The 16,969-nt window shown below is 39.0% G+C and overlaps 1 protein-coding gene across 1 annotated transcript in view; it reads left to right on the top strand.

The window, feature by feature from the left end:
- Nucleotides 1-16,969, top strand: part of LOC104080047 (SH3 domain-containing kinase-binding protein 1-like) — a gene marked incomplete at its 3' end in the record, with an annotated part of 93,506 nt that overhangs the window by 45,564 nt on the left and 30,973 nt on the right. The window contains exon 4 of the mRNA XM_009582301.1: nt 13,282-13,478. Within this exon, the coding sequence (XP_009580596.1) occupies nt 13,282-13,478 (197 nt within the window). The remainder of the gene's footprint in view (nt 1-13,281; nt 13,479-16,969) is intronic.

The raw sequence follows: 16,969 nt of genomic DNA, 5'->3' as shown, positions 1-16,969 counted from the left end.
TCCTCATACTAAATCCAAAACACAGCACTAGCAAGAAATTTAACCCTATCCCAGCCGAAACCAGGACACCTACACAGGCCCAATGGGGAGAAAGGTGTTGTCTGATTTTATTGGTTTTGTTGTGTCCATCTAAATTTTATGGCTGATCAGAGTAAATGGCTGGAGGAATTATCTTGGTTTCTTTTCACGCTCTGCCATAGAGTAGCCTCAGAAGTTTCTTCAGAACAAAAAACCCCTTTTTTGAAAATGTCTGGCACCAGTTTTGGAAGTGCCTAAATATTTTTGAATACTGACAGTAGGACTTAACTTGGCCCTTAACTGAGAGGGTTGGGAACCTGTGCTTCCACTCAGATGGTGGGTGCTCAGCAGATTGAAAAGTGAGACTGTTACAAGATCAAAAGGTTGGGGGTTTGGGGGTTTGTTTGTTTGTTTTTAAAGTATTTGTCTTAGCTGTAAGGTGACTGCCAAATTTTTTGTCTTCAAAGGCACATTTCAGAATGTAAGTACAGACAGGATCAGGTACCCTGAGAGTAAATGACAGTTCCTTGTTCTTTTGAAGCATCCTCTTAAATTAAAACATTGCTTTTCTTTGACTGACTGTTACAGCATGAACAGGAAGTATGCGTTATAATTTTATTACTATATATTAAATGGATACATCAATTATAAGATTATTTTCTAGATTTCTCAGATATCTAGTATTAATTTTAAGAATATTTTCAATACCACATCTTGTCATTACAGCCTGTCAAGAAGGAAGAAGTTGTCATGTAGTCAAATAAGTCATATCTGAGAGAATCACAACTTAATATTAAGGAGATGATTTCAAAAGCATTTTAGTATGTTCATGGCAATGTCATGACAACATTTAAAGGTGGCCTTTTATATCTTGCTGTCTCTTGTATGTGTCTGTTCAGGAATTGCTAGGCGTCATGGTATGTATCAACTATTTTTAGAACCTGTTAGTGATGGCCACTAAGAAGTCATGACTACTGGCATTAGAACTGATGATAGACTCATCAGCTGATGGTTCAGTCAGTCAACCTCCTGTATTTTGAGTTCTTAAAACTTTAGATGTCCATTACTGTCTCTCTGGCTCTCCTCAATGTCATGAAGCTTAACATACCTTTTTCTTAGCAATTTCTTAATTGTTGTTTGTTTTAATAGCATTCTTTTAATGGTATTTTGTAAAAACAAGGTGGAAAGATGGATTTGGGGCTTTTTTGCTTCCTCATGTAAAAATAAGGCAAGGAAAAACTTTTGTTGTTAATTAAACTGCAAGAACAAAACAAAGAAACAGCTCTTTACAATACATAAATGAGTACAGCTTTTTATTTTCTGAAAGTCCAACAGAATGATATGCAGGGGTTAAAAAATACACATTTTTGGTACCAAAATGGGTGTGACGCTATGTTGGGACAATTCACATGTACTAGCTATTTTGCTATAAAATTTTACTGAAGACATTCATTTTTGTGACGGTATACCTAGGTGAGACTGGCAACAAGCTGACATTGGTATATTCTTGGGCTTGCCTGGATACCTCTGGTTTCAAAAAAACCCAACACACAAAACACCTTAGCTGCTCATGCTTTTACCTTCTCTTGAATTTCATATCATAAGTGTCAGAGCGTGAGTTATCTTGCTATCAAAGAAAAAAAAACCCAAGAAATGAATGGTTTTGATAATAGAAATGTTATCTTAAAGATCTAAGATGGGAAGTGGGATTTGTTTGGGGGTTTTTATTGTTTCGTTGTTTTCTTTTTTAATTTTAGTATTTTGTTTTTGTTAATGTGTCCTGAGTCAAAACACCTGATTAAGCTATTGCCTGAAAAACTGATTTATTCAAGTTTTAGTGTCCTATCCCTTCAACCAAGCATTGTTTAAGACCAGTTCCCATGTACAAAACATTTCTAATAAGTCATCTTGGAAAGATGCAGTATTTCTGATGCTCACAGGATCCTGGTATATTAAAGAAATGTGAGTATTTCAGTTTGGATGTCAGCTGTGCTTGTTCGAGTGCTCTACATCTGCATCAGGAGTGTTGAGCCAGTGTAAGTACATCATTGCAGTAATAATTTTTTTCAGGCTTCCCCTGTGCTCGATGAGGAGGCTGAATAAGATAGACAAATAATTTCATTTGCAAGTCTCGCAACTTGATGGACAACAGACAAAACCTAAGAAAAAATGCATTCTGTTGGACATTAGAAAGAACAACTTTAGCAAAATCATGAGATTCTTTTATCTGACATACATGCAGTAAGAATATTTTAACTTCATGTACAATCAGATACTTTCGTTAATATTCTCGTTGTTTTGCTAATGAGGCTTTACGAATGTTAGTGACTGAAAATACAGATTAAAACCTCTTCCTCTCCCTTCTTTTTACCATCATTCGATCTCTTCACCCCCACCCCGCCCTTTCTCTTTTTTTCCCTCTTTCCTTCTCTTGCCTGCTGTCAGGAAAATCTGCCTTTGAAGGGACAATTCTGTACAGAGTGGCACCGGCAAAGATTGACAGCTACAGACGCTATAACAGTGAGTTGTGTTTCAAAATCAACAAGCAATAGCTTTAGTCCTCAGTACTTGTTTGATTTATCTACACTTGTAAAATGTGCCACTGCTACTCACTTACGGCTACTCTACATGCATATATTTGTTTGTAAGCTAAAGTCAGTTTGCTGCTGATGAACTGCCTAGCCTTAATGCAATGAGAATGCACTCGTTCTTTCTGTGCATGTGTATGTTATATGTCCATATAATGTATGTGTGTAAACCCACAGTATATTGTGAATTACATTGGATGTTTGGATCTCAGCTATGGATTGAAATTAAGACCATTTAGTCCCATCATTTTTACATGAAGACTATTGATAATAACCACAAATCTTTGAATTAAAAGTCCTTCTGCTCTAAAAATAAAGTTCCCATTGTGATTGCTGAATTCATAAAATATGCTTTGCTTTTCCTAAAGAACATTGTGGGGTTTGGTTTGTTTGGTTTTGGGGTTTTTTTGGTTTGTCTTTTTTTTAAATTTAATGCATGCTCTTCATTTGGCGTTCTGTCTTTGACAGCTATTACTCACAGCATTTTGGTTGATACTTTTTTTCTGCCAAGGAAGTAAAAGATACAAAGCTACTTTCATTTCATGTTCAGGTTTTTGCCTTCTGCATTTTGGAAGCAGGGAACATGCTGCTTTTCATATGCTTTTACTACCCTGTTAATACAGAAGAAGAGGGGATGGTGACATCAGATGCAAGACAGAGGAAGCAAGGAAGACAGAAATCTGTCCTTCCACCTGCTTCCTCATCAAGAAATCTAGCAGAAAGAGATCCTACTGAGTCACACTCAGTGTGACTAAGTACAAAGTGTTCAGTCCTGTCCTCCGGTGAACAGGATGTTGTGCTAACTTTGGCATCTGCTTTCGTCCCAGACAGCTTTCTCTTCAGAAGATCCAAGCTGTGCTGCCCTTCTTCCTCCTTTCTGGGTAGGGGTGTTTGCTCTCCTACCTCTGAGGACTTCTGTCTTATGCATGTTCACAGCAAAGGATGAAGCAGTTAAAGTGGTAGTCTTCTATTCTGATAACTTGCACTCTTTTTTAAACAAAAACTGATCTTTTTTTCAACAAAAATCTTTGTGGATGTGTGCAGCTCTGAGTATTTCCTCATGGAGAATTGCCTCCCTGTCTACCAGAATTCATCTCTTTTCTGCAGCTCTTCTCAAGCTTTCAACCAAGCTCTTGCTCTGGGTGGAGCAGACCATGTGGCTGGTGGTCTTCACATTTTTCTGCTGCTTCTCACCTTATAGTCTTCATGACTGCTTATGCATCACTCAAATTGCATGCTTCTTAGAGTGGAGTGGAGTTCTTAGACCGTCATGTCCTTGAATCCACCGTGGCTGGTGGTCTTCACATTTTTCTGCTGCTTCTCACCTTATAGTCTTCATGACTGCTTATGCATCACTCAAATTGCATGCTTCTTGTGGAGTTCTTAGACCGTCATGTCCTCGAATCCACCTATCTGATGAGCATAATAAGGATTTACGAAGTAAATCTCCACTATGCTTGAATTCTGACTTTAAGATCTAGCTTCAAATCAGATGCAAGGTCTGCCTTTGGAGCCTTTAATTTCACAACGTTAATGTTTCTGGGCAGTGTTGCCCTAACATTACCTTTCAGGGTTTTCCAGAAACCTGCTCTCCATGCCCAGCCCATTTTTTATTAAGTGTCAAATGGCCTTTCCTCTTTTCTTGAGTCATTTAGGGTGAGCCCAAGTGAAGTCAGGAAGAATTCAGTCACCTTTCCAGTTGTGCTAGAGGTCTGCATTTAGTTCTTCTTGTTAATAATAGTGGCCCATGGTCATGCCATGCCACAGAAAATAAATTTCATCAAACTGATTTCACGGAATGCAGGGTTGGATGGGTATCTAGAGGTATGCTTGATAACCAGCTGCAAGAAGACAGCTTAACCCACAGTAAATTGTCTCACATTGCTCTGGGCAAACACCCATCTAAACTTTGTTTTTAAAGCTGACCGAAGGTGTCTTGTTTAATACTACCTCCCTTGGCATTTGGTTGAGACTTGCATGTTTTTTCATGCTGCAGAGGTATTTTGCTTTCTCTGTAAAATTGCATCTCAGAAGGCCAGATGTCCAGCTATATTTGTGGCCTATTTGTTGCTTACTGGGTTGGAACTGGGACTGAAGTGGGCGGTACGCAAAATCAGGTCATCCGGGAAAGTTATAAACAAAATGAGAGTTGGCAGTGTTGATACTGTCAGAGATGTTATGTCCTAAACTAACATACAAAAAGGAGGGTTCGTTATTCTTCCTGCTACATCTATTGGCAGCTAACTTCCTGCATACTCATGTTCTTCCAGAGCAGGCCTACTGAAGGTGTGGCCAGCTCCCTCCATTTCATATCTGATCTGCGGTCCTTATTTTTAGGCAAAGATCCATGTGCTTATGTCTCCAGTGAAAATCGTTTGGAGACGTTCCACAGAATTGTTTTTGTTTAGGGATGTCTGTTTAAAACAACCCACAGCTGCTCTAATTTCAGCCTCCTGATTTCTCCATAAGTTAAGCTCAAGTCAATTCATAGATTAGTTATGCCCAAAGGGTGCTTGGATTCACCTGTATCACATTGCATGAAGCGTTGCTCAACTTTTGAAGCAAGCTTAGAGCTTTTACTTTACAAACATATGCTTAGTGCTAAAATACTTTTATTTTGAAAGCCATTTTGCAACTGCCGTGTTTAAAAGACATTTTCTTACTTAACCAAGGCCTATAATAGCTAAATGCTGTTGAATTAGTGTGTAGCTGCTTCTAGAGATACCTTCCACTGAAGTATGCAAGATTGTCTCCTGCATAAACACTCGGCCTTGCCTTCATATGCTGACATGGCATTTTTGGTCATTAGGTATGCCAAGCTCCACTCAGCAATAAATCCAACTCCTTTGGCATTCTGCTCATTAACCTGCTGTCAGAAAATTTTTGCTACTGCGTATGCTGGGCGAAGAGGGACACACAGCAACAAAAAATTACTTACTTGTTGTTTTGTTGATCACAGCCCTCTTTTCTCTCATCCCGCAACTTTCCTGCACCTCCACGAAAATGCTTCTTGGATTTTTAATTTTCTTATTTTTACTGGTTTAATTTCTCTTTCTTCCTTCGCTTTCTTTTTCTTCGAAGATGCTATAACCGAGGAACAGGGCAGATACAATGCTTGATTTGACAAATATTTGCCTCTCTTTCCTTATATGTGGATCCACAATGCTGTCAGTAATAGATATTAGATATAATGGAAGAAGATGAGACAGGATCGTTGAAACAGAAATATTCGTGAGTAACCTTAATTGTGTTTTCTATTGCTCCACCACTTTTTTTTTTTTTAGGTTGCCCCCCCCCCCCCCCCTCCCCCCCAATCCTTGACGAACAATGGCTGGGCAGAGTTCAAAGAAATCAATATGGTTGATGTATTTATGATGTTATTAACGCCATTTAAGAGTGTCTGAATGTGAGCGAAGTTAAATGAGAAACCCAAATGTGGATTTTAACAGTTCTGAAGAGAGGACAGTTACAATTTTTTAATTCACCTCAGCTTCTTATAACTTGCTTACAAAGAAGAACATATATTAAATACACAGCTGCTACGATGAAAAATAACATCTGAGAAAGAACAGTGCTAGAATTGGGTGAGGGAAATTTTTATGATTAAAAATAAGCATCCTGTTTTCTGGAGAACGAATGTACAAGTGGCGAGGGATTGGGGGTGGTGGGTGGAAGAATGATGGTGAAACACGTTAAATCCTTCCCTTGATTCGGACTTCCACTAGCAAGTGCTTTTCCATGAGTCTCACAAAAGACCAGTTTTTGCTGAGTGGCAGGTAAAGACTCTTTTTGGCTGTGGTTGCTTACCCGTCCTTTCACGTATAACAACATGTTCCTGTACTTGGTGAGAACGATGGTGGTGAAAAAAGAGTTCCAAAATGAAGATGACGATGGTACAGTTGTAGAGCTCCTGAATGAACGATTGTTTCTATTCGCTCTTACAGTACTCGGGGAAATGGCTGGGGATGAGGTGAAGCCACCAACTTCCGTACTGATGGCTCTGTGTTCATGCTGCAGAAGATGCTTGCGCTGCGTTGCCCTTAATGCATGCTGCTACGTGGTGCTGGACACCGCTCCCCTTTTTCCTGCATGATTTCTTGTGCAAGCATAAAAATCTTGGGGCTGTTTCTTATGTGGCAAGAATTGTTGTGCTAAGAAAGACGAACATGCTGAAAGGAAATGACAAAATGTTTAGATTACACAGTTACATTTCTTCAAGGAATATAACTGAGAATAACAAATAATGACTAATATTGAGATGGTCTGCCTCAGCCATTTGTACATGTATAACCACTCTTGGTAAAGAAGCATAAATTTGTTTTTTGAAAGCGTGAATTTATTAACCTTTAAACTGTGAAGAATCAACATGGCTTTGTTCTACAGTAATATTTAAAATCAAACTTCCTTTTCTGGTTTTGATTTTTTTATGACACTATGGAATGTTTTTGGGGATGGCTTCAACAAAATACAGAACTTTGATAGAAAGCAAGCTCAAGATAAATACCTCATAGGCTGTGGGTATTTGTTCCATCTTCGCCAGAATGTGAGGAAAAGGAAGAAGGACAGTTCCTGTCTCATCTGCTGCAATTGCCATGTATAACTTTACCTTCTTTGTCATTCAGATCGGTCACTCGGGCGTTCCATGCTGTCATTCTCTAAATAGAAGGAAAGGACATACTTCCCCTCGCCTTCCTTCCCTTCTGTAAAAGGCAGAAATCCCAATAAGCTCCATTTACACAGTTCTTTGTTCTATTAAACACAGTTGACAGCATTTCTCTCTGGCTGCCAGACCAAGTCAGGAGATCCTTTGCATCGTCTCAGGTGTGTGCCTCTGAACAGCTGACCTTTACATCACTTAACAGAGCTAGCCTGAGAAGCGCTTAGAGGGCCAGAGCATCATTGGCTTATACATCGTCAGAGTGGTCTGTCTTTTGCCCAGTGCCATAAATTGTATGTGTGGAGAGGACAATCCAGAATAAAGAACAAAAATTAAATTGCTAAATTACAGCTCAAAATAGAAAGCTCTGTAAAGCTCACAATGTATTCCCCTTTTTTCCTGCCATTTTAACCTATTTAGAAACAATTCTTTTCCTGCTTTGAATGGAGTTAATTTTATCACAGCTGTTTATTTTTGGTTTAACAGCTTTAGTTTACACAGCCCTTTATCATCCCTAGATATCTTTCTGATTTAGAATCTTGGTTTCATGCCAGCACAGCTCTGAGGAGGTTGGTGAATTAAGTCTGATGTCGCGGTCTCTTTTTAATCCCTGTTTGAGCTAATCTGTTTTGGTACATTTCAGAATGTTGCTCTCAAAAGACCTGTAACTGGCATAGCAGGAGTATGGTGTGTTTGAAATGTCTTGAGAAAACTCATCTCTCTTATGTACCCATAGAGGAAAAATGTGTGTGAAGTGCGGAATTCCTCCAGACAGTGTTGTGAGAATTTAATCTTCGTGAATACTAAATTATTTTGCATTTGTAGGGAGCATGATGCAACAGAGACTCTTATAGCTCTGTGTGTTTTTAAACAGCCGTATGTCAGTAGTCCCATATCTTGTCCCAGCCAAAAGTTGGGAACGGTTGGCTCCTGCGAATTTTAACTTCTTGCTGCTGATGCTGCTCATGTTTAGACTTCAAGGAGCTTACTATAAAAGTGCACCCAACACTCAGATTTGAGCTCTACCTTGTGGTGATGATGATTCAGCAACAGTAAATCTAGGTAAAAGAATAAAGTGTCTTTGTTTATAGAGCCAGAAATGGGAAGTGACACCCCCAAAAGACTTATCTCCTTCCTGAGAAATTTTAAAGATCTGAGAAGTTTTCCTACTATTAGGACTGGTGTGATAGTAGGTACGTTAGTGAGCACCTTGTTGGTGTTATGTTCTTAGCTTGTCAGCTCTCCAAATGCTGACAGAGCTGACAGATTCTAGAAAAGTGCAAGTATTTTATTTCCAAGTCAGAACAAAAAAAAAAAAAAAAAAAAAAAAAAAAAAAAAGCTAGAGGCCTGACTACTGTAGCTTGTATCCAGTCCTGGCTATATTTGAAGTATTTAATAACTAGACTGAAAAGAAAAGTAAAAGATGTGCCCAGTGTTTCTGAGGAGAGCAGTTTGCTGAGCTACTGGCCTTACCTTAGTGCGTAAGTTCATAGCTCTACCACAGCTGTTTCAGACCGCCTGGGTGTATTGGTCAGCAGGAGCAGACGGCTGCCAACTGAAATGCTCTCCCGTTTCTAATGCCCATTTAGCAACCTGACCTCCCTGCTAACTGTAGCTCTTCTTGCAGGAAATTTCATGTTTAGAATTCATAATCTGATGGTCTAGGTCACTCAGGTTCCTGCTTAGTTCCCAGCTGTATCTGTGGGCTACCTTGGTCTTTTGGGGAAACTGCCCCCCCCAGCTCTGTTCTCCTATTAAGCTGTTTGCAGTAGTGGTGAAAAAGGCCATGAAAAGCTGAAGAAAAAAAAAAAGGAGGGTGGTTGGAAGAGGGACTTTTCCTGTTTTTAAGAGGAGAGATCACCTCAGCCATCAGCCATCCCTTCCTTCTGTAGGCAGGGCTAGGGAGGCCAGCGCAGCCTCACTTGGCAGGATTGCTCCAAGAGAATTGCTGACGTATATATGCTGATATATATATATGTATCTCATATATATCATATATATCATATATAGCATATATATATATCACAGAAGTACCCAGTGAAAAGTAAATGAGAGGAGAGAATTTGTCAGGGAAGGGTGGGCATAGTGTTGCAAATTCTTGCTTGCAAATTCTTTATCTGTACAAATCAGAGATGTATATCTCATATACCTTGAGAGGAAGGGAAGAAAGAGTCTCCTTGGCACGTCTTTAAGAGTAAGAGCATGTTAGATCATTTTCTGCAGGACTGTTTTGTACTAAAACACTGCATTATTGTTTCTTAATGTTACTGCAGATCTTCATTTTATTTAATTTGTTCTCAGTTTCCACTGCATATAGTCCTCCTCTTCTGTCACCTTTGGTAAGAGCAAGAGCAGACTAGTTCTTGGAAAAGCCATGGCTTTTATTCTTTCTTATTTATTTAAGTCCAGAGGACTCCTCAGCTTGTGTCAGTCAAAAAATAATAAATGATGTCATATTCCCAATTGGTCAAGAAGGATTCTTTTAACTTTGAAGGAGCTTTGTAAGGTTGGCATCTGTATCTGGCCACTCAAACGCAGTTTAGTTTAGACAGGCATCACTTCAGTCAGTTCTGTCCTCATTAAAAAAAAAAAAAAAAAATTACTGTTATTTCCTATGTTGCGTTTATTATAAGGACTGTATACTGAGACAAAGCTCTGCGGCAGCATTGAGAATGAAGTGGCTTTTGGATTATCATCAAGCACAGATGAGTGATGCTAGGGAAATCTGTTGTAAGCCTGAAATGAGGTTTCTGATACAAGGTGTGATGTCTCATCATAGAAAAATGGTAATAAAAGATGAAGACGCCATAACGAAAAACAAGTGATGACCCAGAAGCAAAAGCCTAATTCTTATTGAAGCCCCTTGAGGTTTCTGATTTGTCTTTCATGCAGGCTTCAAAGATCTGGAAGTCCATGTGAGACCTGTTGAGTAATTCCCATAATTACTTCCATATTTTATTTCCAACAACGGGCCAAGGTCAGGTCCTCTTCTCCCACAATTAGTGATGCAGAAAAGCTATTTTTAAACTAGCTTTTCTGTTCATCTCAGGGAGTGGCTAAGAGCAGTCATGGATCCTATCAGTTAAAATCCAGTTACTTGTGGAGGGAGGTACTGCTCCTTCCCTCCATCACAGTGTAGTTCAAGGAGATTCTGGCAAGGATGAAAGAGGGAACCTTTCCCAGGGGGTAATTTTCCTATCCCATATTAAGAAGATCTTTTGTTCAGCAAAGAGACCATGATCACTGTGATTTGTTTGAGGTTTTTGACTTGTGGACTTTTTATTCTCAGAAATATTATTTGTAACTGAGTATAGTTGACAGGTGACCCTTCTCTTTGCATTTAGAAGTAGTAAAGAAAGTTGGTTCTAGCCTCTGTCTCAGCCAAGGCCCTAGCGACAGATCTTTTGCAAAGCTGGGAAAGGTCCAGCTAGTAGAACTTACAGCTTCTTCTGTTACTGGCCAAGTCACAACAAGGCGTAGGAATAAGAAAGAGGCAGTGACTTTGACTTGTCGCCTGAAGAGATTTATACCTCTCAGGCTGAATTAATCTAGCCTTGCATCTCTTAGTGCCTCTGCAACATGGAATGGCTCTGCTACGGATAGCCAACCTCATCCCTGCATCAATAGCACAGAGCAAGATCACTGTGAATGCTTCAATTCCCTGGTTATTGCTTTCATGAACTCTGGAAGAGAAGCAGCACACAGAATTTACTTTACTGATGGCAGGAATACTACCATTCTAACTACCATAATAAACCAGTGAGACCAGATTTGAAGTTTTCCCCCAGGCCCTTCTTGGGAAAATAAAAAGGTCCAAGTAAAGAGATCAAGATCCCAGCATATTTAAGAAAAGAATTGTAATACTATTCTTTAGATTTCTTTAAAATTCCAGTCCTGCACAGTCTATGGAACAAATGACTTGTTCAGTGCTATCTAAATTGAACACTCGAAAAAACAGAAATGTTACTTAAATTCAACAGGTAGATGTAGCAGCCACTCAGGAGGCCAGAGGGCCTAAGCATTTTGCTTAGTCTTTAGTCTTTTTGTTTGTTTCTAGCTGGGAACTTTCTCTAATTCTGCATTCGTACTCCTTTCAAGTTTCGGATACAGAAAATCAGCATATGACGGTTTTTCTGCTTAACAGTTTTGCTAAAAATCCTGCCCTGACACTTAATTCCTGATTTCCTTTCCTAGCAGCACCCTGGTGTTGAAACCAATTTAATGGATGAGCCCCTTGCATCCTGGATCATGAAGTTGTGTCTGTAGGCCTCAGGACTTGCAGTGGTTTCTGTGGTTCATTGGAGAAGCTTAAAGTAGCCCTTGAAGAAGATGCTGTGTTTTACTGGGTAGTCCTAGATAGTGAATTGCCAGGAAGACAAGAAGTCTCTCCCAAAACAAGTCGCGTGCTCACCAGAATGACAGAAAGTTGTTGGATGGAGACTGTTTGTTAAAACCAAAGCCATCACTTGAGGAGGCAAAAGCAAAGGATTCAATTGTTAATATTAAAAATTTTATGATAGAGGTTTTCATTGACTTCATAAAAATATTTTTTCTTTAGGTAATTCTATTTAGTTTTGAAGGGTTGTTCTAGTGTAGGCTGGAAATGATATGCAAATGCTTTCAGCTCAGGAACACTGCTTCATTCTGTTTCTGTTGCTTATACACATCAGAAAATCATAGAAACTGAGGGATTATGAAGATTTTATAAAACTTTCCACATGCTCCACAACTTGCAGCCCTTTTGTAGGGATGCAGTAGACTTTGTCCAATCTTAGTGCCATTTCTTTCCTTTTGGCAGAAATACAGATAATTTTGGGGTAACATTACTGGCTTACCCAATTTTTAAAGAGATTTGTATATAATCTCTACTTGATTTTGGGTGTCTAGATTTTAAAGAAGAATCTTTCTTCTGTACTGGCAGCCTCTTATGATGAAAATCTATTGCTATCACTTTGTGGACCTTGATATAAAAATAATTAAGAAGATAAGCTTACTTGAAATTTTTCTTTCTTTGACTTGTAAGATCCGTGTCTGTGACATCACAGATGCTTGTGAGGGGAATGTGAGAATTTGGGTTTGTTATTATTAGGTAGAGTTAGTACTGTAGTAGCAGCAATTGGTGTGTTTTTTCTGGAAACGTAGTTAAGTCAATCTGTAATGTAGGAAGGAAGTTTTAAATGATCCTGGGGACTGTTTCAATTGGAGGAAACTTCAGTGGGTCACTTTTGCTGCCAGTGACTGTTTGGCCTGATTCTACACCATTCTGCAAAGTGGCTGAAGCATCACCATGTTGCATCTGTGGCCTCTGCTATTCAAACAGCAGATATTTTCAGATAAGCGCAGATAAATTTTCCTATTCGCTGAGAGAAGTAACGCAAATCAGAATGTCAGTTTTGATTTATTACATTCCTAGAGGATATTGTGCATGGGTGCTTTTCCTATGAGGCTGTCTGTGCTGCAGAGAGATTTAATTTTCAGCAGGGAACGTATTATGCAGCTTATTTGATTGCAAATTTGTTTAAACAGCTTTCAGCTTTATATTTCCCAGTTAGGTAATGTAGCTTTAGAACTAATTGCATAATTGGCTTGATATGAGTCACACAGATTTAAGGTACAGTGCGCCTGGTCTGACTGCTTGTTAGCTTTAAGTGGCTTTATACAATAGCTGCCCTACAACTGAATTTAACTCTTTCATTTATTGAGTTCTCTTCCAAATAATTTTTGTCTGAGGAAGAAGGATTTTCTTGGTAGTCAAGGAATGGCCGTCTTCATTCATGAAGTTTTGATGCTGGAGTATGCATGTTTTGTGGATTGGTGTAAGTTCTAACTGGTACACCAATGTGATGAAATAAAGTGATTTTTAAAACTCCAAAATGAGCGCATGGCACAGAGAGCATCTTCTCTACCTGTTCGTTTTCCTTTAGAGGATGGTGGGAGGGATCAATCTCCAGTCACACTGTTTTGAAAATAGTGAGCTTCACACCTAAGATTCCTTCTTTCATCCCTCCATTTCACAGGCCTAAAAGATGCTACAGGCTCTGAGAGTGATGGTGGTGACTCTTGCAGCACAAAATCAGAAGGAGCCAACGGAGGCACGACAATCCAACCCAAAAAGGTCAAGGGTGTTGGCTTTGGAGATATCTTCAAAGACAAACCTATAAAGCTACGACCAAGGTCAATAGAAGTTGAAAATGACTTTCTCCCAGTAGATAAGGTACGTGTCATTTCTTAATTCTCTCTTGGTGTTGGTTTAAAGAAGTTTTCATCCTGAAGTTCTAAATTCTGTCACTGGCCAAAACTTGAAGCTTTATGGTCATTATTTCCTAATTTTTCTGTGGACAAGATTCTGCTTTTTTTCCTTTGGCTGCACACCAGAAAGTGAATTCCAGTGAGGTTAGCTGCCTGCAAGAACCGTTACTTTGCTTAAAGATTTACTCCTCTGTTCGTACCTCCATTGGCCTTTTTTCTAAGAAAATATTAGTTTAGAAAACAAGACTAGAGACGCTTTTCAAGTTTGCAGTTACTCACATTATGGTTAAAAAAAAAAAAAGCAGCTAATTTGTGTATAAACTAAGAGGGCGATACTGTCACTGTGCCATCAGTTTGCTTTAAAAAAAGGAAGCTTTGGCAAATACCTAAATACCTCAACTTAGTACTGGGTTTGTTGATTTTAAAATGCTTTCAAAAATCACCTAGCTTCGTTTAAAGGGATTAGTAAAAGGGAAAGCATTTTTTTTTTGTAGGTTTGTTCTATATGACATAAAAAGAAAGTCCTGAGATTAACATTTGGGGAAAAAAATTACTTTCTGACAAATTGAAACTGACCATCTTTTTAGAGAGCACTCTTTGTTCCAAAGCCTCCAAAACTATCACTAAGTAAATTAGAAATAAAGAGAGACTAGAAAGCAAAATGAGATGTTTCTAATAAACTAGAGGAGGCAAACTTTAAAAAAAAAAAAAGATTGATCACTCTAAGGTATGTTCATTAGGGAAACAAGCAAAGAAGTGCATTGTTTCGTAATGAAGTAACAACCAAAGAAAAGTCTGTGAAATCCTTCCTTTAAGTGAACAGTTAGATTTGCATAGGGTTGCTGATACGCTGAGAAGTGTTAGGAGGCTTCCACAGCCTGGAGTTCTGCTGTGGGCATAGTTACGTGATGCATTTTCTTTGGCTCTGTGGTGATTTTAAGAAGCTCCTGGGCAGCTGCTCTTGTTGCCCGGTGCAGCACTTCCTCACCTTTTGAGTTGTGCTTGTCCAGTTGTCTGTAGAACCAGGCGCCTCATGAATTACATCTTTCTGGCCCACAAAGCTTTTGTTTTTTAACTTAGATCATTTCAATCACCTGATTTATAGCCCAGCATCTACCCCCACATCCGCCCTGAGTTCTAGCCGTACAGCAGAAGGGGAGATCCTGCAGAGGCATGTTGGAGACTTTGTAAGTTAGTTACACTGAGGGAGAATCGGTTAATATTTCACAGTGGACTGCAATTTGGATTCTGTATAAGGAGGGTAGTGAAGAGGTGGGATAATCTAAGTAAAGGAAGAACCTAGATTGTATTACTCCTTGACCATTGCTGACTTCTTCAAAGCCTGCATGGTACCCTGCTTGCCTTCTGTTTCTGGGTGGGCTTATTAACTCACGTGCGGGGCTTTGTTGACGTGCAGGACCAGGAGCAGCTGGGCTGTATTCCAGTGGCACCTCATCAAAGAAGCCCCCCTGGGATACAAGGTAGGGACAGGCCAGGCCTTGTGGTGCTCACTGAGAGCTGCTAACGAGCCTTCCTCCTGCCACATTCAGGGAAAGGGGTAGAGAGCAGCGAAGTCAGCTTTGCACGGAGCCATCATGGTGTCCTTCTGCAGCATGGTTTATTTGTGACCCTGACAACCTGCCAGTGTTTAAGGTGAGATTGGGCTTTATGAAAGCTTTGTAAGTACGCTGAAAAATAATTTTACCAGAACATGAACTTGGTTAATAAAAGGTTTCTTTTTTTTTTTTTTTTTTACCCCATTTTGGAGGATGTTTGTTTTTATAATTTGATGGCTGCCTGCGATCTTGTACTTACAAGTACAAGTCTTTCCTCACAAGTCCCATGTAAGGAAAATTGCTTTGTATATAGGAAGTACCTGATAGCAGGCAGACTTAAACTCATGCATGGATGTTCTTAAACCATTTTTTTTTTTTGGACTCAGGACATGAAAAGTCCTGTAGCATCAGGGAATGTGTATTTTAAAAATGCAGTTCTACAAGAGGTGAGTTTTAAATTATTAATTTCTCGCATCTAGGTATGTAAAAGAAATATGCAGTGCAGAAAGAAAATCACCTAAGATAAACACACTATTGTAATTTACATTATAATAGTATTTATAATTGGAGTCCAACATAAGCATTCACTTGTAAGGGTGATGCATATGTAGGCACTGACCAGAATTCAAGTGTTGCACAAAATTCAGTTCTCCCGAGTCTGATATAGGCAGATTAGAATTTACAAATGATAAGGCCCTGTTAATGCCACATGAAGGATTTCTTGTGTCTGCCATTTACTATAATTGTAGCTATCTCTACCGTAGTGATTGTAAATGGGAACTGATTAAAATAACGTATCCCTTGAACTCCAGAGTCCCTTGTTTTAATGTGAAGTGTTCGCAAAGTGCTTATGAAGTGGCCTTCATTCCCTGAAGGGAAGTCTTACTCCACTTTATAATAATGCTAAGTCTTATGTTTGTTTTTCACAAAGAACAAATATTTGTACAGCATAAGTCAATAGGTTTGTTACCCAACCAAAAATTAAATATAGAATTTTCAGAAAATTTCTAAAATTTTCCATCCTACCCACAGACCTTCCTTCCTATGTCTTCAGATTTCTCCTAAAGTTGGCATGGTTAGTGGAAAATAATGGCTTTATTTTCGTAAACACAATCCATTGTTTGTGTTTCAAGTGTGTAGATGACTAAAAGCAATGCTTCTTTGCTGTCGTTGCTTTTTTCCTGGCTAGGATCAGGATGGTTAACCTTTGAGCAGTGCCATTTAGAGGCTTCAGCACTGTGGTCTTTGCCTACTCGTAGCACCAAAACACGGTTCGCTGACACAACATTCGGTTACGACTGCAAAACATTAACCTCCTGAGTACTTCTCTCCTGGCAGCAAGAAATTCCTCCCTTGTCATTGTCATGTTCTTTGCCATTTAATGCTGGCTGAGAGAGAGAGAATCCTGCATTAAGTTTGTCATTTCAAGCAAGGTCATATATAGCTTGAGAGCTCTGCATACTGGATGAAAAGTGTTGCAATGTATGATGCGGAGTGCCAAATTGGTACAAATTTTTCTTTAGCAATGTAGTTTTTAAAGGGATCTTTGCCCTGGTATGTGCCTTGCTCATTTACAAATAGCCTCAGTTTTTCAGTAACTTGTAATCTTTTGAGGCGGAAACAATGCTTTCCTCAATTCCTTCTTTTTTTTTTTTTGTTTAAAAATTCTTTCTGAAGTTTGGAGACCCTAAAACTCTTTCTGTTGCTTCTTCTTGATACAGTTATTGATGAAACATTTTATATATTACTGTAATGATACTGTTTACCTTTTTGATTTAAAATATTTCCTAGCAACTACTGATTTTTTTAAAGCCTCAATAAATTACTGTGAGGATTTTATAATGTGGGATTATTTAGAACAAGATAATTCCCATGGAAAATATCAGTCCCATTTACAGAA

This window comes from Fulmarus glacialis, unplaced genomic scaffold, assembly GCF_000690835.1.
Source record: "Fulmarus glacialis isolate BGI_N327 unplaced genomic scaffold, ASM69083v1 scaffold2467, whole genome shotgun sequence".
Taxonomy (NCBI): Eukaryota; Metazoa; Chordata; class Aves; order Procellariiformes; family Procellariidae; genus Fulmarus; species Fulmarus glacialis.
Note: the sequence above shows the minus strand (reverse complement) of the source record. Positions and strands in the feature narration are given on the sequence as shown.